Source organism: Diadema setosum, chromosome 4 (assembly GCF_964275005.1).
Source record: "Diadema setosum chromosome 4, eeDiaSeto1, whole genome shotgun sequence".
NCBI lineage: Eukaryota > Metazoa > Echinodermata > Echinoidea > Diadematoida > Diadematidae > Diadema > Diadema setosum.
In genome coordinates this window covers 26,664,387-26,687,013 of record NC_092688.1, presented here as the reverse complement: position 1 = coordinate 26,687,013, position 22,627 = coordinate 26,664,387, and the positions used below count along the sequence as shown (strand labels likewise).

Here is a 22,627-nt window from a genome sequence, read left to right as displayed (position 1 = left end):
TGTATTTCATTTTTTATTGTCACTGTGTTTATGATAGAAATTTACCCATGATTTACTCGTGAAGTCGCCGTATGTGGCAATAGGGAGTTGTTCGTGGTTCTCACTTTAGCGAAACTGCGAGGTAGCCGCCAGGACCCCGCCGCATAGCGGCGCGGTCTCCGGGGCTAATGTAGCAGCAGCTAGCAGTACGAATATCCACACCTAACAAATTTAATAATACATGGGACCACAATATCGGCTCACCAGTGCCAGTGGAACAGAATTATAGAAGGCACATTCTCTTTTATTATTTGCACTACAAACACGCACACGAAACTGAGCTAGCACACAGTGAATTACGCAGTATTTAAAGTTTTCTTTCTTTGTACATACCCCCTTTTTCAGATTTCTGACGTAAAAATCACCAGCTTGCTGCGGCCGAAACAGTGAAACACACCCCTTCCCTCGATGTAATCGATGATAATGAGATGGATTGGGCGCTTGATAATCGATCACATTCAAACTCAGCGCGTCTACACGTGAGCAAAGTATATTTATCAGACGAAAATGGCAAATTCATCGTATGAGGTACGAATTGTATATCGTTATGATAGCAAAGATTGCTGTTTTTAGGTTTGTTGTACATTAGAAGGTAGATGAAGCAGGATAAGGTAAATATCACATGGCAACATTGCAGCCAACAGTTGGTTCAATTACTAATCATAGTCCCATACCTGTTATTTTGTGTTATTTCTTTCAAGCCGTGCGCCTGCCCATACGTAGCTGTAGCCTAACTATTTTACACGCAGCGCTGTCGCGAATCAGTGTCTGGTCAGGCTAGCTGTAGCCATGCCATACCCATAGGCTATGCTGCGAGGCCATTCACACTGCTGCTTGCTGCCATATGATGCGCCATGCCTCTCATGCCTCTCATGCCTAGAGTCTATCTCAGTTCGGGAAACCCACTCACAAGGGGGGCCCCTCCTTATAAGTAACCCGTCCCCCTTATAAGTAACCCCGTCCCCCTTATAAGTAACCCCCGGGGCACCCCTTATAAGGAGTCTCCACTTTTTTTTGCAATGCAACGCGAAAATGAAAGGACTGCGGCAATTCGCTTGATTATGTCCATAAAGCAGACGTGGCGACTGATCCTGATCATACCGTACTCAGTCGCCACGTCTGCACTCAAGCATTGCCGCGCCGCCGTGCCTGGCGACACTCACGCCAGTAATCGCTCGCATTTCAGCATTCGCATGGGTCGTTTGACATCGCATTTAAATCCATGATTTTAGATATGATGCCTCGAACCGATTTTGCTCAAATTTTGTGAGTAACTAGGAAACCTGTGAAGCTTTATGGACATAATCAAGCGAATTGCCGCAGTCCTTTCATTTTCGCGTTGCATTGCAAAAAAAAGTGGAGACTCCTTATAAGGGGTGCCCCGGGGGTTACTTATAAGGGGGACGGGGTTACTTATAAGGGGGACGGGTTACTTATAAGGAGGGGCCCCCCCTTGTGAGTGGGTTTCCCGAACTGATCTACAATAGGCAATAGCTAATCATTCCAGAGACTCCAACCCCAGGCACCTTCTGATCTGGAGATTCTCCCGCCTGAAACCCGTCCCCTTGCTTGCAAATGGGAGACTCCAATCACTTGCCAATGATCAAATGATGATGAATGTTCAACTTGTTGGCGCACATCACAAGTGCGAAGCGTGAATTAAAGTTCCTTGCAGCCGGGTCCGGTCCAGAACCTGCTTTGATTAAGCCTAAGGGCCCTGGAAGCTCTAGGGTTCTAGATGCTCTCTCGTGCTATCTAAGGCTTATTTTTCAACATACGATGACACTAACGTTAAGTAAGAAATCATTTCAAGCGGGAGACACAGAGCCAGGGCGGGAGAAATTAAATCTCAAGCGGGAGAACGGGAGATTTTGCGAAAATGGGCTTTCGGCGGGAGATCTCCCATCGGAAGTGGGAGAGTTGGAGTCTTAAGTCTGTCATTCAAACATTCATACTACTAGAGAGAGAGAGGGAGAGAGAGCTCGTGCACAAAGCCAGAGTCTAGAGAGGTTCCACCAGCAACCTCTAGAACCCATCTACTGAAGCTTGTTAAGGAATCGTGATTAGCCAGCCATGCCATGATCACGCTTTGCTGGGGCTTGACCGAAAGATCTGTCCAGACTCTATATCTTGTCGTCAGGGATTATGTTCCACGGAGACTATGTCTGGCTTCACAGAATCCCCTCCAATATGGAGGAGAGCCGTAAAAGTTAAACAAATTAGGAAAGACTCCTCCGGATAGTTAGATTTTTCTGTCTATTATACTACCTTGGTACTGAAAAAGTGGAAATTTTTGTGGTGTTGAAATTTTTGCGCATTTCACGCAACCAGAAACTTGCGCAAAATTAAAATCACACAAATATTTTTGCTTGCCATATGTTCCAGTAGTTGATGTCTTTATTCCATGGAATTAAAGACACGCTAAACCCTTCTTACCTGACTGAGCATGAAAAATTTAGTCGCACGAAAATATCCACGTTTTACAGTACGGTATTATACGCTTGTATAGTACCAAGTAGAGGTAACACCTAATCAATGCTTCAATAAACATGATAGTGTGACATAAATGCTACAGAAGTGTAAATGGAACATTTATATTAAACTCTTGTATTGTCTGTGCCTGTGGGCAGGCAGTGTTACCATGATCATTGCACCGCCACGCAGAAAAGTTTGTTATTGCTTGGCCCCTCGTATCTGGATCTATAAGTAATTTGATAATCTAAGCCTTAAACTTGAAGGGAGAGCATTTTAGTTACTTGTTTTGTGTTCATAGTAGAAAAAAAAAATGTCGCTGAAATAGAAAATGTGTCAAAGCAAAGCCAAATGGTAGATTTAGAATGATATGTCTAAATGTCCCTGTGTAGTGCAGTTGATGAAATGATTTCTACACAAGACTGGACCCTATTTGATTCCTATGCAATGCTTGAAAATGGGATCACCCCAGGCCCAAATGGTTTGCAAAGTGTGATTAAATAAAGATCAGGCATTGGCATAAAAAGTAACCAGAATGAGCCAAATTTTCCAACCTCGGGGTTTAAAATACACCAATCCTCAACTTTTTAGATCCGTGCTTCTAAATTTTTTTTTTTTTTTTTTTTTTTTTTTTTTTTTTTTTTAACCCAAGGCTCACTTTGGCTCCTAGTATTTTTTTTTTTTTTTTTTTGATGCCCATGATAGATCACATATACAATATCAATCTTTTTTTATTTCATTTTTGGCCAACATTGCAAGCCCACCTTCAAGTGCTTCACGACCCACTGGTTGAGAGGTGCGAGGGCTAGATCAATCTGTGTATCATTATGTTAGAATTTTAAAATGTTGTCTGCTTTTTGTCTTTTTCTTCTCTCAAACTATTTTTTAGGAGCAAATCATTGAGCAGAGGAAGCAGCTTCACATGTCTGTCTTTGCACAGTGCATCTCTCCAGATGGGAAATACCTCCTGGCTGGGAACAACTATGGAACCATTGCAGTCTTCAGGTATTCAAAGATAAGGCAGATAAAGACCTGGAGTGCATTTGAATTGATCTGATCCAAGGGTTGAATCCCATCTTGATGCAGGCTTTCATAGATGAAGATCTGATCAGACAGGAACACTTTACTGATTGACAGATGGAATTGCACATACCAGAATTGAGCAGAGAGTACATACATACAATGTAAACACACACTCTCTATGACATATCTTTATATAAATTATCACAATTTCATATAGTAACATGTACTCATGCTTGCATTCAGACTTTAATGGTTTCATGTGTATCTATGTTTTCTCAGCTGAGCACCAAATGCAATGCTGTGTAATTGTCTAAAACCCAGAATTGAAACTGCTCACCAGTTGCTGTACCCTGTACTTTTCCAATCATCTGTAAATTCACACAGATAAGAACCGTATTGTGTAAGTAGTAGAAATAGAATGTGAAACCAACTGTATAACGCAGTATATTTTGTTGTTATTCAAGTTTAGTCTTAGAAAGACAAAAATTCCAGCCTTTTTGTTATTGTAAATATGAATGATTCTATAGAATTTGAAACTTGTCGGTGCATTTAGCCATTTCAGTCCACTTAACTTGTTTTGAATTTGTTGGATGAGAGGATTTCTTATATATTTGGTATTTCCCCAAAATAATAGTATGTGTTTTTATTTTGCCCAAGTTTAGCAGAGCACAAAATTTATGAAAACTCCTGTCTGAAAAAGTTATATTCACAGTTATGGTGAGTTGAGGTAAAAGTACACTCGGGATGATGATAAAAATGTCACCTCTTTCTGAATGTAGATCCTATCCAATTTAGTAAAATTTTCCTAGTGCACTATAGCATAATATGACTGTTTATCATTGTTAAGCTTATCATGAGCTTTTGCAGCTGGGAAAAATGTATGCACAGAGTTTTACGCTTTACATATTTGATATATTATTAGGTGATCCAAGAATCCTCTCGGATCACCTTCTGTATCTGTACTGATTCTTTGTTTTTCTTCTTCTTCTTTATTTCTCCGCAAAAGTTGTGTAGAGGTTAGCTCAGAAAGTGCATTGCCTATGAATGTCAAACTTGTGCCATATATGTATCATGTCCCAAAGACGACGGGTCAAATAAAATCATAGTGATCAGTCGACCGTGACGTTACTATGACGTCATTATATGAAAACACATTCTCAATCATATCTCATCAATGGAATAGATTTTTTCAATGAAAGTTACGTCACATATATTTCAAATTATGCGCATTTTACTCATATTTTGAAAATTTATATTTTCTCTTAAAACGTGCACGTTGAAATATTTGTATGCTCAAATCGAGCTCAAATTTTTTTTTGCACACGTTTCAGACCATTTGGAGCATTTTATGAAAAATTGAAAAAATTTGACGGACGCGTACGCGCGTGCACATATACGCACGCACAGCTCATATGCAATAGAAATTTCCCATTTTTTCACATTTATCAGATGCCTGAAATGTCAAGGAATATTTCTACCAAGTTTCAAGTCATTCCGACTCAATATGACGTCATACGGGCCCGTCAAAGTTGAAATTCCGCGCGCACGTCAATGGCGATATACAGTGCAACAATGCCAAAAACCCGCCAATTTTAAATCCGATTTTACTCGTCAGGATGGATGGTGACCCCCCATTTTCTTTACATATTTTGAAAGCTGATGAGTTGTACATATATCATTTCATGGGTTGGCGACACTGAAAAATGATTAAAAGATATCAAATTTCTTGATAAAGTAAAAAAAGTAAATTTTCAAAATGACGTCATCAAATTTCAAGTTCACTCGAGCGTATCTCACTTATCCTTTGCCAATTTTCACCCAGTTTTCAGTATGTTGTAGCTTATTAAATGTACTTTCATATTAATGACAACAAAATTTTGATTGGATGACGTCATCACCTCGTAAAAATGGATTGAAAGTATCCTTGTAAAATTTGGCCAGTTTACGTGTTATCTCTATGGGAGAGCAGTTTTTCTGGAAGTGAAAATTGACATGACTATCTTTTTCGAGCACTAGCTCACTTATGCTTCGGTGAATTTTCCCCAGATTTTAATATGTTGAAGCTGAGACTTTGGGCTATCGAAAGTGTGCCCTTTGTTTTTTCATACAACGTCGGCATCACGTCAAAAAACTTGGTTGAAAATGGCACGTGGCTTCGATGCAGTGTCATTTTGCTTGATACACATGGCCTATGGAGCATGAAATAGGTCAGTGCATAGCGCATCCGACTCGTAATCCTGAGGTCCCTGGTTCGAGGCTCACCCCTGCCAATATTTTTTTTTATTTTTTTAGGTGATCCGAGCATCCTCTCGGATCACCTTCTGTTTCTGTACGGATTCTTTCTTCTTCTTCTTCTTTTTCTTATTTCTCCCCAAAAGTTGTGCATCGATTAGCTCAGAAAGTCCTCTTCCTATCAATTTCAAACTTATACCATATATGTATCGTCTCCCAAAGACGGCAATCGAACTAAAATCAAAGTGATCAGTCGACCGTGACGTCACTATGACGTCATTATATGAAAACACATTCTCAATCATATCTCATTAATGGAATAGAATTTTGCAATGAAATTTACGTCACATATATTTCAGGTCAAGCGCATTCTACTCATATTCTCAAAATTCATCTATATCTTAAAACGTGCGCGTACGCGCGCGTTGAAATATTTGTATGCTCAAATCGAGCTCAAATTTTTTTTGCACACGTTTCAGACCATTTGGAGCATTTTTTGAAAAATTGAAAAAATCGGACGGACGCGTACGCGCGCGCGCATATACGCACGCACAGCTCATATGCAATAACAATTTCCCATTTTTTCACTTTGATCGGATGTCTGAAATGTCAAGGAATATTTCTACCAAGTTTCAAGTCAATCCGACTCAAAATGACGTCATACGGGCCCGTCAAAGTTGAAATTCCGCGCGCGCGTCAATGGCGATATACAGTGCAACAATGCCAAAAAACTGCCAATTTTAAATCCGATTTTACTCGTCAGGATGGACGGTGACCCCCCATTTTCTTTACATATTCTGAAAGCTGATGAGTTGTACATGTCATTTCATGGGTTGGCGATGCTGAAAAAATGAGTAAAAGGTATCAAATTTCTTAATAAAGTAAAAAAAGTAAATTTTCAAAATGACGTCATCAAATTTCAAGTTCACTCAGGCGTATCTCACTTAATCTTTTGTTGATTTCGTCCAAATTTCAATATGTTGTAGCCTAATAAATGGTCTTTCAGTAATATAATAACAACATTTTGATTGGATGACGGCATCACCTCGTAAAAGGGGATTAAAAGTAACATTGTTAAATTTGACCAGTTTACGTGTTATCTCTATGGGAGTGCAATTTTTCTGGAAATGAAAATTGACATGACTATCTTTATCGGGCACTAGCTCACTTACCCTTCGGTGAATTTCTCCCAGATTTTAATATGTTGTAGCTGAGACTTTGGGCTATCGTGAGTGTGCCCTTCATTTTTTCATACGGTATCGGGATCGCGTCCAAAAACTTGGTTGAAATCAAAGCCTATCTTCGATGTATTTTCATATTTCTTTCTTTTTCCAACTTTCTTTGCAATAACTCAAGAAAAACATACCCTATCACCACCATATTTTGCACATGTTTAGTTCATGTCACGTACATTATTTCATAAAATAACAACTACTTCATCAGACGCCATCTTGGGTATGTAAATTAGGGTCAAAGGTCATAAATGTTTCATCCTGTATCTTGGTGAATACATGTCCTATCTTTCCCACATTTTGCACACGTAAAGACCATGTTACAAGGATCATTTCACAAAATAATCATTTTTGGCTTAGAGGCCATCTTGTCTGTGCAAAGTGGGGTCAAAGGTCATATGTACTTCTTCCTGTATCTTCGTTATGACGTGTTATCTCTATGGGAGGGAATTTTTCTAGATGTGAAAATTGACCTGATTGTCTTTATCGACGACTAGCTCACTTACCCTTCGGTGAATTTCTTCCAAATTTTAGTATGTTGTAGCCAATTAAATACTCTTTGAGTTTTGTTCGATCAAAGTTTTAATCGGATGATGTCTTCACCTCGTGAAAATGGATATAATGTAACCTTGTCAAATTTAACCAGTTTATGTGTTATCTCTATGGGAGGGAATTTTTCTGGAAATGAAAATTGACATGACGGTCTTTATCGAGCACTAGCTCACTTACTCTTCTGTGAATTTCTCCTAGATTTTAATATGTTGTAGCTGAGACTTTGGGCTATTGTCAATGTTTTCTCAATTTTTTTTTTTTTTCATACGACGCCGAGATCACGTCAAAAAACTTGGTTGAAATCAAACTTATCTTTGATGTATTGAGATATTTCTTTCTCTCTGCAACTTTCTTTGCAATAACTCAAGAAAAACAGCCTCTATCATCCCCATATTTTGCACATGTTTAGTTCATGTCACGTACATTATTTCATAAAATAACAACTACTTGATCAGACACCATCTTGGGTATGTAAATTAGGGTCAAAGGTCATAAATGTTTCAACCTGTATCTTGGTGAATACATATCCTATCTTTCCCATATTTTGCACACGCAAAGACCATGTTACAAGAATCATTTCGCAAAATAACCACTTTTTGCTCAGATGCCATCTTGGCTGTGCAAAGTTGGGTCAATGGTCAAATATACTTCATTCTGTATCTTCGTTATAGTGTATACCGAATTTGGTACCAAAGATGGCAGACCTGACTCTCTTTTCTAAATGAGAATCCAAATATCACACGGCCAATGTCTCTAAACACAGATGAAACCTATATGGTCATGCTTATTGCGATCAGGACTCGAATCATTGATTAAAAAAAAATCGGATCACCTAATTTGTCAGTCTTGACAAATTCCGGGTCTAGTTTTACATTTTTTTTTCTTCTTTTTCTTTAGTTAGTCTTAATCTCCCTTCCTAACTTTATCTTTTTCTGTTTTTTTTTTTTATACTTCTCCTTCAAATTTCTATAAAATAACTTAAGTTTTTCTTCATTTTTCTTTCTTTCTTCTACTTTCTGTGCAATAGATCAACAACAACAATGTCTATCAACCCCATATTTTGCACATGTTTAGTTCATGTCACGTACATTATTTCATAAAATAACAACTACTTGATCAGACGCCATCTTGGGTATGTAAATTAGGGTCATAGGTCATAAATGGTTCATCCTGTATCTTGGTGAATACATGTCATATCTTTCCCATATTTTGCACACGTAAAGACAATGTTACAAGAATCATTTCACAAAATAACCACTTTTTGCTCAGATGCCATCTTGTCTGTGCAAAGTGGGGTCAAAGGTCACATGTACTTTTTTTTCTGTATCTTCGTTATGACGTGTTATCTCTATGGGAGGGAATTTTTCTAGATGTGAAAATTGACACGATTGTCTTTATCGAGCACTAGCTCACTTACCCTTCGGTGAATTTCTCCCAGATTTTAATATGTTGTAGCTGAGACTTTGCGCTATCGGATATGTGCCCTTCGCATTTTCATACGATGTCGGGATCACGGTAAAATACTTGGTTGAAATTAAAGCTTATCTTCGATGTATTTTCATATTCCTTTCTTTTTGTAACTTTCTTTGCAATAACTCAAGAAAAACATAGCCTATCACCACCATATTTTGCAAATGTTTAGTTCATGTCACGTGCATTATTTCATAAAATAACAACTACTTGATCGGACACCATCTTCGGTATGGTAATTAGGGTCAAAGGTCATAAATGTTTTATCATGTATCTTGGTGAATACATGTCCTATCTTTCCCATATTTTGCACTGGCAAAGACCATATTACAAGAATCATTTCACAAAATAACCACTTTTAGCTCAGATGCCATCTTGTCTGTGCAAAGTGGGTTCAAAGGTCAAATGTACTTTTTTCTCTATCTTCGTTATGACGTGTTATCTCTATGGGAGGAAATTTTTCTAGATGTGAAAATTGACATGATTGTCTTTATCGAGCACTAGCTCACTTACCCTTCCGTGAATTTCTCCCAGATTTTAATATGTTGTAGCTGAGACTTTGCGCTATCGTTATGTGTCCTCCGTTTTTTCATACAATGTCCAAATCATGTCAAAAAACTTCGCTAAAATTAAAGCTTTTTGCTCAGATGCCATCTTGGCTGTGCAAAGTAGGGTCAATGGTCAAACATACTTCATTCTGTATCTTCGTTAGTATACGGAATTTGGTACCAAAGATGGCAGACCTGACTCCATTTACTAAATGAGAATCCAAACATCACACGGCCAATGTCCCTAAACACAGATGAAACCTGTATGGTCATGCCTAATGGGATCAGGACTCAAATCATTGATTTTCTAATACATCGGATCACCTAATTTGTCAACTTGATGACAAATTCCAGGTCTAGTTGCTATTTTTGTAATCATGTCCTATACTTATTTTTATTGGTGTCATTACTCACAGCCTGAATGCAGCTCTTGCCTCAGATGCTACAGAAGACTGCAGAAAACCAATCTTCACATTCAAAGGTAAAGTCAGTCATGATGAGTATGAAAACTGTTACTAATTTCTTTCATTTGTGGCCAGCATCGTCAGAACAATATCTTTGTCTTAATTTTGTGATGTGAGCTTACCTGAGCATCTGTGAGTATATTTATGCTTGGAGTATGTTTGTATGAAATCAAGAATTCACGCTGTCATTGGTAATCGTTGTAGCCATGTTTGTATCATTATGTAGTATTTTCACAGAAGTAGAATTCATTGATTTTTTTTGTTGTATTTTGCAGCCTATGATGGTGCCATCTTTGCATTGTTAGCAACAGAGAATTTCCTGATTTGGTAAGAATTACAAACGTATACTATATGTGAGAGTACCTTGTGTTACTATTAGCCACTATTTTTTCTGTTGATATGCTCACAATATCATATATTTGTAAACTTCCAAGTATAGTATGATTCACCCATTCCAGCACATCAAAAGAAAATGAACTAATATTTCATGAGATTAATGTGAAAAAAGACACCATCATTTTCTTGATGTGTTTATTACTTTGTATTTATTATTTTGTTTGATTCAATTTGACTTTGTGTTCAGCAAAGTTTGAAGAGAAAAAAAAAAAAACCAGTAATCATTATTCAACACACGAATACCAATGTTTGTATTGTTGCTATTTACAAGTGATCATTTCAAGACTGTAAAGATGTAATAGTAATGATATAAAAAAATGCTGTTGGTAGTAGCACTTAATTGTAGTGCTGAGTTATGTGATATTTCAAAGTCACGAAATGTTTTGAAATATATCGATGTGTGACAGAGTTGTACAGTAGATAGTAATACATTTATTGTCAGCCCAACAGTTCCTGGTTTCATGAGCCTAGTACTTAAAATGCTTTCTAAGCTCTTTGGGTTCTATCACAGTCATCCAAACTAATGTAGCAAATGCCTGAAACATTTATAGAAGAAGCTGTGAGCATGGGATATGAACAGTTTTAGAGTTAGACATTTTTTGGTAACACCCTTCTACAAGAGTATAGATTTCTTTGTTTATGATTATTTTTGCTCTTCCTTTGTTTATAGTGGAGGGAGTGGTGACATCAAGGCATGGAAGTGGAAAGACATTCAACAAAAGGTGAGAATTCAGATTTCCTCGATAGTTAAAGGGACTGTACAGTACTGGTTGAGGTGGGGATTCATGTTTTGAACATTCCTCAGTGAGATAATGAGAAACCTCATATGAAATATGAAAGAGCATGTAATTTTAAGAAGGATTCAACGTTTATTTGATGAAAATTGGTTTTCAAATGGCTGAGATATCAGAAAAAGTGATAATATTAAAAGGCGACAGGCCACGCTTTATTACGATCTCTTTGTTTCACCTTGTTTCTGGATATCTTGGCCGTTTAAAAACCGATTTTCATCAAATAAACTTTTGACACCCCTTAGAATTGCATGCTCTTTGACATCTCATAGAGTGGTTTCTGAATATCTCACAAAATGTTAAAGGCTAAATTTGCACCTTGACCAGAACTGTACACACCCTTTAATTACATGAGAATTAGAAGAGCGTAAACACACTATTTTATGAGGTGGAGTAGGGGACTGATGTAGTACAATAGAATGGAGTCCAAAAGCCTTATTCTGAAGTGCATTTAGACATTTATTCTGTGTAACACTTTCTGAAGGTTGAAATTGAAAGTCAACCCAGATGGTTTTCATCACTTTCAAATTTGATAAGATGGCTGTTAAAATGATCTTTTCAGAGGGAAAAGACATCAAATGATTGGGTGTTTTGTGTGAAAATAAGTAGAGTATTTCTTTTCCTGGAAGATGGCTGAAATGTTCAGCATCCGATGAACGCTGATGCTGAAAAGTTTTATAACTGGAAGAAAATCTATAAACAGGACTCACAAAGAATCATTGGTTTGTGTTATTCTTTTTGTGCTCAGCCAATTATTTATTCTAGAATATAAACATCTAGTAATATTTTATCAACTACCTAGATAGAAAGCGCATTGCAGATATCGAAGATTATTATTTTTTTAAATTATTGTTGTTTAGTGTATTTGTGTTAGAATTTAGGATGTTACAGTGACTTGATACAGTAATTGACTTTTAAAGGGACATCATTATAACAGTTTAGGTTTTTTATTATTGTCTATTGTAGGCACCTCGTGTGGCATGGTCTTTGTCTGTCCCCCACTCAGCAGACTTTGGGGCAGTGGAAACCAACGGCTTGGCATATCATAAACGGGTAAGAGTTTTGTCTTTCTGTCTGTGTGTGTGTGTGTTGTTGTCTGTGAATGACGTCTAAAGGTGGACCGTTCTCTGTAGGTCATTTCCCCTAGCTACATGGTTGATGGCTTTCTTGACTGCCCTTCATGCTGTACCTCTTTAAAAATATGAGCTTTTGAGTGTGTCAGTTGTATGAGATGTAATTATTGTGTCAAGTATAAAATATGTTTGTTTATGTTTCTGTTGTAAACTACATGGAGATTGTAGTAGAGAAATACCAGGTACTTGGGGAGGAATGATGATATTGATATATATGTGCGTATACACATAAAAACACATGAATTTTGTCTGTGCCATGTGTCTCCTGCTTATTTCTGCAGGCAGCCAAGGTATGGCATGTTATATTGTTTATTGTCCCCGCCGAACGAGTTCGAGCAGGGGACTATGAAACGGGCTCCGTACGTGTGTGTGTCTGTGCGTCCGTGCGTCCGTGCGTCCGTCCGTGCGTCCGTCCGTGCGTTCGTCCGTGCGTCCGTCCGTGCGTCCGTCCGTGCGTCCGTCCGTGCGTCCGTCCGTGCGTCCGTCCGTGTGTGCGTCCGTGTGTGATCAAAATGTTCAATTTGCTACTTCTCTGTCATTTATGAGCCAATTTTGATTCTGTTTGCTTTAGCACTACATGGGAGCTTTGAAACTTCTACACAGAATTTCAGTTGTGACCTTTGACCTATATTGTACGTTTTGTTACAAAATGCTACTCCTTCGCCATTTCTAACCCAATTTCGATTCTGTTTGCTTTATGTGATGGTACTAGGTGAGGGCTTCAAAACTTCTACACAGAATTTTGACCTTTGACCTTTGACCTTGATTTTTGACCTATATTGTACATTTTGCTACAAAATGCTACTCGTTCGCCATTTCTAACCCGATTTCGATTCCGTTTGCTTTATGTGATGGCACTAGGTGAGGGCTTCAAAACTTCTACACAGAATTTTGACCTTTGACTTCTTTGACCTTTTGACCTTGATTTTTGACCTATATTGTACATTTTGCTACAAAATGCTACTCCTTCGCCATTTCTAACCCGATTTCGATTCCGTTTGCTTTATGTGATGGCACTAGGTGAGGGCTTCAAAACTTCTACACAGAATTTTGACCTTTGCCTTCTTTGACCTTTGACCTTGATTTTTTACCTGTATTGTACATTGGCTACAAAATGCTACTCCTTCGCCATTTCTAACCCGATTTCGATTCCGTTTGCTTTATGTGATGGCACTAGGTGAGGGCTTCAAAACTTTACACAGAATTTTGACCTTTGCCTTCTTTGACCTTTGACCTTGATTTTTGACCTGTATTGTACATGTACATTGGCTACAAAATGCTACTCCTTCGCCATTTCTAACCCGATTTCGATTCTGTTTGCTTTATGTGATGGCACTAGGTGAGGGCTTCAAAACTTTTACACAGAAGTTTGACCTTTGACTTCTTTGACCTTTGACCTTGATTTTTTACCTATATTGCACATTTTGCTACAAAAACTATTTCCGGCGGGGACATATATTACGCACTGCATAATTTCTACTTTTCCTTGTTGACATGATGAAGAGGGCTGAACAAAAAAAAACGTATGAATGACTAGAAAAGCCCTCAGAGAGCGCAGACCTCCAACAAGCAGCTTATTCCCGCCCATACACGCATGCTGAAAACCCCCCAATTTCCCAATATAGACAACTTTTATTCACGTCATCAGCTTCCAACTGCAGGGCACCTTGCCCAAGCAGAGCACACGCTTTCAAGTAGTGTATGTATGCAAACCTCAAATATGTGCAGCTTGAACTCCCAAGTTCAATCACTCTAGTTGCCAAAAGATTAAAAACTTCATAAAATTTCCCAGATGACTACCGAAATTCAATTGTCTGTTCCGTGTATCAATATTAACTTTTCCTGTAAGTTTCATCCAAATCTTTTCACAACTTTTGGAATAATTTTGTACACAGACACACAAACCAACACTGACAAAAACATCACATCCTTGGTGGAGGTATAGATATAGAAACTGAATTAGAATGCAATCATCTATCAATGTTTCTCATACAGGATAACACTCTGTTTTCTGGAGGAGGGGACAGTGAACTCCATGTGTGGGACCTGGAGTCTGGGACCTGTAAGGTGAGTCCATACCGTATGTCCCCCCCCCCCCCCCCCCCCCAAAAAAAAAAAAAAAAAAAAAATTACAAAGGGACCCTCCGCAACTGAATCACTCCAAATACAATGTCAGGGTATGAAGCTATATCGTATTACCCACATCTTACTGAAAACTCCATCCGATTTGCTTCAGTAGTCACAGAGATATGAGGATTTTTGTAGAGCATGTCAGGAATCCCTTCCCTCCAAGTTCTATCCATTGTGTTAACACATTATGCAGTTCCAAGAGCATCCGAGTGCTAAACTTGGAAGAAACAGTCCCATGTCATGCTTTACAGCAATCCACACTTCTCCTTGTGTACTTAACCAAATTGAATGGGGTTTTCTGCAAAATATAGGTAATATTTTTAGACCCTGGAATAGCATTCAGACAGTTTAATCATATTGAAAGTTATCAATGTGGAAATCCGGGTGTAATTTATTTATTTTTTTGACACCCACTGTATAAAGCTTGCATCATCATTTAAATTTTGATGCGAGTGTGGGCCAATACATGCCAAAGTGCTAAGTATTCCGAGGTAACAAAAAGAGACCTAATCACAGATCTAACCACAGCAGCCATTTGTGAAAACACTTGTGTCTTGTGTCTTGTTTTTGTGGATCATCAGTAAGGGCAATCATATCTAATATCAGTCAAGATGTTGTGTGCTATGTTTGCTGACCAGTTTTACAGATTGTATGATGTCCTGGAAGAAACTATTGCAGAAGTTGGAGTGCAATGGAAGATGCTCATTCTAAAAGCTTCAGCACAAGTCTGCATTTCAAAGACCATAAGTTCTCCTTGAGTAATGTGTTCATGTGATGGTGTGACTGAAATTTACTCATATAACACTGACATTCCAAAATGATCACTGACTACTTTGGTTTTGGCACTTGATAGTTGCACAATCCCTGGCAGTCATATGTATTTCAGTGATATTGTGTGGTACAATGGTACATAGATAGGTTTTCAGGAATGGTTGAGCTACATAAACATGAGAGAATACCTGTACCTGATGATCAGATGTAAATAGCATGCCATTAGATACTTTTTTCACTCACTGGGTCAGTCGAGCTTAGAATGCAATTGATTATTAAACAGTCCTGCATGGGGGGGCCCCTGATTTGTTTATTTTGTTGTTGTTTTTCTAATGGAATTTATTGTTTTCTCCCCATGTGGCAGCATTCTTACCGAGAACACACAGATTACATCCATGCCGTGGCTCTCTTCAACACCTCAGCCCAGGTGGCCACAGGCTCAGAAGATGGTACAGTGAGAATTTGGGGTGAGTAGCAACATACGACATCAAGCTATGCCTTTATGTGGTTGTATATATGTGCTTTACCAGTGCCCTATTGCTTATCCCACTTTGTTTTCAATGTCAAACGTCCTTTTCCCAGCCCATCTGCGTAGGACATTTTCTTAGTTTTTGTGAGGCAACATGGCTGAAAGTACATGTTCCCCTGTAAGTAGGATGCTAGCCACAGCTGCTATGATTTGGTAAGAAATCACATCATAATTTTCCTCTTGATAAAAAGGGTGTATAGCACTTTGCAAATTTCAAGCAGATATTACTCCTTTAATTCAAGATGCATGTTATCATATCATTTTCTTTTCGGCATGTATGCAGTTTTGGCACATACTTGAATAAGTCAAAATGTGTCTGTAGTTGCAGAAGGATATGAAAGTTCAATGCATTTCCAAGAGTTGTTGTTGTTCTTCTTCTTCTTCTTCTTCTTTCTGTAGTGTTCATATCATTCCAAAATTTATTTTCTGTTAAAGATACGAGACTAGCAGGAGAACCTGTTGCCATCCTGGAACCCAACAAACATGAGGTGAGTGAAGATCAGTCTTAATCTGTTTGGGCTCTTGGCCAGTGAATAGTGTCAAGATCATTCCTCTTTTAAAGTTCTCTTTTTATGTCCTCATTTTATTTCATTAGTACTCTGGCATGGCTTTCCACTTTATTGCTTGACTTGAATCTGAAGTATCATCTTTGTGATGTCCTTTAGAATTTATTTGTAATGCTTTAAAATAATTCACTGTGTGTGTCCTCGTCTTAATGTTTGTTTGCTTGTTGACCTAGGAATGTGTGAAGAATCCCAGGGACAAGTGGATCAGCTGTGTGGCCGTGGATCCAGCAGATGACTGGCTGGTAAGTCATGCTTACGCCATCAGGAAATGTCCTACATGTACTACTTGTATCAGTTTATGTGCAGCTACTATTAATGCAGCAAGTTCTCCTGCAGATTGTCCCCAGATTTCAGGCAAGTGAATATAGGAGCACCAACAAATGTATTGTACGTGACCTCATAATAAGACATGCATTGTGGTCCTCATCTATGAAAGCATTGCGGGTGGTCATAATCAGAAATTTCCTGAAATGCAGACAAAAATGGTGGTTATTGTGATAAGTGGACAGCAGCCTATAAAACAAATAACACATAATTTGTGTGAGAAAATGTAATGCATTTTGCCAAGGTGAAAAGAAGATGCCAAATGTTAAGATAGCCTTGAAAGAACATGATGCTGTAGAGTACTTGGAATCATCCTTGCACAGTTTGGAGAGGCAGTTCCATGAAAGAATTAGACCTGTGCTCCTTCAGTTACCAGATGTAATGTAGATATAAATTTCATTGATGATAAAGAGGGTGCTCACAGAAAGATGTCTTCTGTGTAAGAGCGCCACCCACAGCATGGAGAGTTAAATCAACTTTAGTATTAACATTGATAAAAACAATTTTAGAGCAATATGGCAATAATATTAAAGTAAACATAAAAGATTAATTAATTTCCGCCTGTAAAAACCAGATTTTGTATTTCATAACAACTGGAATCAAATTTTTATCATTTAGGTTGTTGGTAGTTGTTACTCACATGTGTATTTCATATTATGTATTATGTACAATGAATTTCACTTGTACCTGAATATTCTTATTTGAATAAAATTTCTTCCTAAATAAAACTCTCCAAACTGTAGTAGGAACAGTAACTTCAGTAGCAGGTGAAGCAGTAGACAGCAACGAACAGCAGTAGTTGTCATGGTGATGATGTCATGAACTTGAGAAGAAATATTTAGGGTGTGTTCACACCTCTATCTCTTGCATTGTTCTCCAGATCTGTGGTGGAGGCCCATCACTAAGTCTGTGGCACATGAGGTCCCTGTGCCCAACGGCAGTCTTTGATGCCCCACAGTGCCAACCCCACGTCGTCTGCTACCATGACGATGCGGTGAGTGGGCTAGTCTTTCTATCAGACCGCCTTTATGATTTCTTTTCTCATCACGCTAGTGAAATGACATCAGCTGAGGTCATTGTGCAACACAGAGAGGAGAGTTTCTGTGACCACAAGGGCTTCACATTGCATATGATTAAAAGTAAACTTAGTGCAGTAATTATTCAATTCATGAAATTCTTCCGTCGAGATGTTTTCATTGCAACTGATTCACAAATTGCCATCGATGTAGGGCAATTTGTCAATCAGTTGCAAACTTAGTGCAGTTCGCAATTATATGGCTCTTTGATTTGCTGCACATATTTTCAAGGCTTTCCTTCATGCAAACAGCTTGTATGCCATTAGAATGTGAACTCTGTTGACCCCAAGGGTGACAGCATGGAAAAGTGCCACACACAAAACATTGAAAGGAGGGGGTAATGTTCACACTGAAACCATCAGTGAATTAATTCCCATTAAATGGCCTGAAAACCAAATGAAGATCACCCAGTGAGTAAGATAATCCACCAAGTCAAGCATTTTTGGTAACCAATGTAGTTATGTAGGCAAACAGGTGTATCAGCAAGCACAGAGGGAACTGTACTGTAAACCTTAAATAGAAATGCTTAGTTAATGTGTTTCATATGACGTAAGCTAATTTCACCAAGACCAAAATGTTCAGCTATCATTGAATAAATTGACGAAAAAGTGTAGACAATGATATTTTGTTCAATAGTTCAGAGCAAAGATGAAAGCTGTGATGTCAGTACAGGGAAACCCACTATAACGAGCTTGCCTACAACGAGGTACCATTTTTAATGAGGTGAATTTGGTGGTCTCAGTTTTCAGTTACTGTATTTAGCCCATCTTTTTAATATGTTTACAGCAAGGTGATGGGTATAATGAAGTCATATGGGGCAATCCAGGCGGCCTTGGTATAAAGAGCTCTCCCTGTAATAGTGAAACATGTTGTCTTCCATGCCTTCACATTTGATGTGCTTTAATTTCTTTTGCAGGTTATATCTGCAGGCACATCACCCAGCATCTACCACTGGCATGTGAATGGAGACCCCAAGCTGATCACACCCTCGACTACCGTGGATGTGTACAGTGTTGTGATCAATACAGAGTCAGAGTCAAATAAGGTGAGCTAGGAGATAATTGATAGGGGTGAAGAACGAAGATAGGATACACTTTACTGTAAAACGAGGAGTGTTTGCATGCATTTTAATTTCGCAAATTTCATGAGCGCCAAGATTCGCAAAATTAAAATGCACACGGAAGTTCTTGTCTACACTGTATGCATTGAATGCCAGTGGCGATTTGCGAAAATTTCATGCCGCGAAAAAGGTTGTCGGCTCCAATTCGCGAAAATTTCATGCCGCGAATATATCATGTTTTACAGTATTACCCTCTTGACGATCCCCTCACGCAGGAGATGATGTACAACACATTTGTGTTACCGGAGGCAATATATACGGAAGTTCATAATTTCGCAAATTTCAGTTGACCTGCTAAATCCTCGGAAAATTAAATCTCTGACAAATACCTGGTACTGCATGTAAAATATGGTACTATTATACTTTGTATGTTGCATTCAAAAATATGTTGTGTGTTTGTGATTTAAGTGTTCTTTTTTTCTTGGTTAAAAAAACAACAAAAAATTCTTTGGGTGTGTCAATAATGATTTCCTGAGAAAATCAGTGATGTAACATGAAAACAATAACAACAAAAATCTAGGCGTGCTTGCATCAATGTTATGTACATTACAAACTGCAGTGAAATTCTCACATTTATACGTAATGTCATGTTGATTGCGTGCTAAACATCTCGTGCTTACAAACTCAATAATCCTGATGTAAAGATGTAAAAATGTTATTTCAGCATTGGCATTGAGATCATTTTTTTTTTCTGACTCTCTTTCATTGCTTACAGGTGCTATGTGCATCAGGGGCGGGGTCGGCCATCGATGTCTACACAAACTTTGGCTACCGGGCATTCTCACTGAATTTCTGCTGACCCCATTTTGAATAGTTCTGCTCTCTATTTGGCTGTTACCAGAGATTTAACAAAAGAGGAAAGAACTTCTTGACTGAGCTACAATTTGATGGAGCAACTGTCTTCCAGTTACAATGGCCATAAGGCAGCCTTTCTGCCCTTGTGAGAAACCAGAAGACAAACTTTGTGGTCATATTTTTATGTTGAACTTCTTTATGTTGAACACAATTGACCTACAGGAAGGATTCCGATTTGAAGCAGTCAGATTGTGTTCCGATGAATATTGGGCATAAATGTGTGAAAGTTTGACTGTGGTTGCAGTCCTGCCAACATGTTCAACGTCCTGTCAATAAAGAAAAGACCAGCTAGAACTGGAATTTAAGACTCCAAATCCCTTGACTTTGGAGGGAGATCTCCTGCTTTGTGACCATCTTCTCAAAATGACTATAATCTTTGCCTTCTTATGAGCTGTTTTGTATAATTCACTGAGGACACTTCATGTGTATTGGAAATTGTGACTAAATGTGATGATAAAGTGCCGGTACTATAGATTGTTTTTTTTTTTTTTTTTTTTTTAACTCAAAATGTAATGTGCATCGTGGTTATCAATTTTTGATCCAGGTTTATCCCTGATAATGGGGGATGGCTGGATTTACCTCACTTCTGTTAGCAACCACTTTCACACCTTCTCTCCATCTCTCCCGACTTGGGGCATCCTCCTTTCTCAAACCAACCTATCCGAGCTCCTTCTCCACCTGTCTCTTCCATATTTTCTTTCGTTGTCCTTGCTTTTGTGGCTCATTTACTTTACAAAGACAGGAAACAGGGAAGTGATAGGCATTGTTAAGGAAAAATGATGACAAAATAAAGATTAAAAAAAAAAAAAACAAACAATATTAGCCAACGTGTCCTCGTGAGAGATGCTTTCAAATAATGTTCGTTGTCTGAGAATGTTTGGCTAATACTTTAAATATAATTAACTTAAGTCAGAATTTGCCTGATATCTGTGACCTGTATAACATCCAGAGACCAGTGAAATTTTGTTGCTATATTTGTTACATTAGCATCAACATAAAAATGGGAACATGAGATAAATATCCACCTGTCTCTTGTACCACCGAGCCCATGTTGTTTGTGACTTTTATGGATTCTTTTACAGTGGTGGGGGGGGGGGGGGGGGGGTTAGGGCTCATGGTGATGTCAAGGAGCAATGCTCCCTGGATTTGTCAATTGTTCCTTCTTTTTTTTTTTTCATCCTTTTTAAGAGCCAAAGGTGTTTGTGGATGGGGGGTTAGAGGCCCAGCCTCCTAGATGCCCTACCCGTCCCATGGTTACCGTTCATGCGTGAGCTGTCATCGAACAATTCCTTCCCCTCTATTGTAAGATGATCAGGCTTTGTACAGTTGTACATGTTTGAAAGCCACACTGTATATATTTTGTACAGTGTTTTGTATTAAATGAATGAAAGTACAAATTGCCCAAGTTGTATTTTCCTGTATGTGTCATTTGCTTATACATTGTACTGAATATATTTGTGTGTGTGTGTGTGTGTGCACATGTGTGTGTATATATATATATATACTAATACATTGAGTACCAAAACTAGTAGCTTTGGTTGGAACCAGGTGCAAGCATGGTTGCCAGTAAGTGTTCACAGGAATGGCCAGGTGAGGTTGTTAAGAATCAGTTTCCACGATGATGACTGACTATAACATCACACTTCGGTACTCTATACTTTTTATTGAGATTTATTGCAAAAACTGATACATTGTACAACTGTGTATCTCCTGTTATCAACTGAGACATTTGTGGTTGAAGCTGCTGTAAAGCAAGGAAAATAAAACAATTTTGATAATACAGTGTCTCTTTATTTTCGGCGTATTGGCAGTACTAGAAATAGCAATAATAATGTCACAAAAGAGGAATGCATTAAATGCACTGTCATCCCTGACGAAGGGGGAGGCCCCCAAAAATTCGCATTTCGAATAAAATCAAGGCAATTGGCATTTAATGCATTCCTCTATTGTGACATTATTATTGCAATACATATATATAGAGTGTTTCTTCTGATTAAGTCTGCCTCCTTCAATAGGCTGAATATATATATATATATATATATATATATATATATATAGCGAAGAATCAAGAAATAAACTAGTAATGCATTATTTCGCCAATAAGAATGAGTTTATTGAACAACTCAAATTTTCGGTGGCCTCCACCTTCTTCAGGAGTCTCGACGCGGAATGTCAATACCAAAACATTTTTGGTATTGACAATACATTTTTAAACATTTTTGGTATTGACAATGTTTTGGTATTGACATTCCGCGTCGAGACTCCTGAAGAAGGTGGAGGCCACCGAAACTTTGAGTTGTTCAATAAACTCATTCTTATTGGCGAAATAATGCATTACTAGTTTATTTCTTGATTCTTCGCTATATTGGAGCCAATACGTGAATTCGCAACATATTTATATATATATATATATTATATATATATATATATATGCATACATATAATCGTTAATATCTACGATATACGATGAGGTGGGGAGTTCTCCTTGAGCAGACATGAATGACAGACAAGACCAGTAAGAAGAGGGAGAGGAATACTTCAGATATTTACATTTATGATTTTTACAAATTTTATTCAAATTTCAAATTTTACACATATAATCAAAAATCGAGATAAAATGGAAGAGTGATCAATAATACTTGTGTAATCAAAATAATACAGGCACATGTTTAGTCGATATAAATTTTGTGACAGGTCACTGATATAAAAGAATTTATTTCAAAGCTCACTTTTAATCAAACGAGATGAATCAAAATCAATAATGCACAAAAAGGTATACCATAGTCTCCACTAGTCATGGAGTATTCCTTCAAATGTTCAAAAACTTTATACTTGTGCACGGTATAAAAATCATGTTATGTACAAAATTAAAAAGTGTTTTGAAATCCTGCATCATTTCGTGGA

The 22,627-nt window shown here is 38.0% G+C and overlaps 2 protein-coding genes across 2 annotated transcripts in view; one reads left to right on the top strand and one right to left on the bottom strand.

Annotated features, from left to right (window-relative positions):
- The first annotated feature begins 471 nt into the window (after positions 1-471).
- On the top strand, positions 472-20,818 carry LOC140227060 (THO complex subunit 6 homolog). Its single transcript, XM_072307493.1, has 13 exons — positions 472-567; positions 3,401-3,516; positions 9,985-10,049; positions 10,308-10,359; positions 11,099-11,150; positions 12,186-12,272; positions 14,348-14,419; positions 15,618-15,720; positions 16,218-16,270; positions 16,522-16,590; positions 17,553-17,666; positions 18,665-18,793; positions 19,584-20,818. The coding sequence occupies exons 1-13, from the start codon at positions 547-549 to the stop codon at positions 19,665-19,667; spliced, it is 1,017 nt and encodes a 338-aa protein (XP_072163594.1). The 5' UTR covers positions 472-546; the 3' UTR covers positions 19,668-20,818.
- The window catches only part of LOC140227770 (uncharacterized), a 34,078-nt gene continuing 31,831 nt past the window's right edge, over positions 20,381-22,627 (bottom strand). Inside the window, exon 13 of the mRNA XM_072308167.1 lies at positions 20,381-20,451. Coding sequence (XP_072164268.1) covers positions 20,381-20,451 — 71 coding nt within the window. The remainder of the gene's footprint in view (positions 20,452-22,627) is intronic.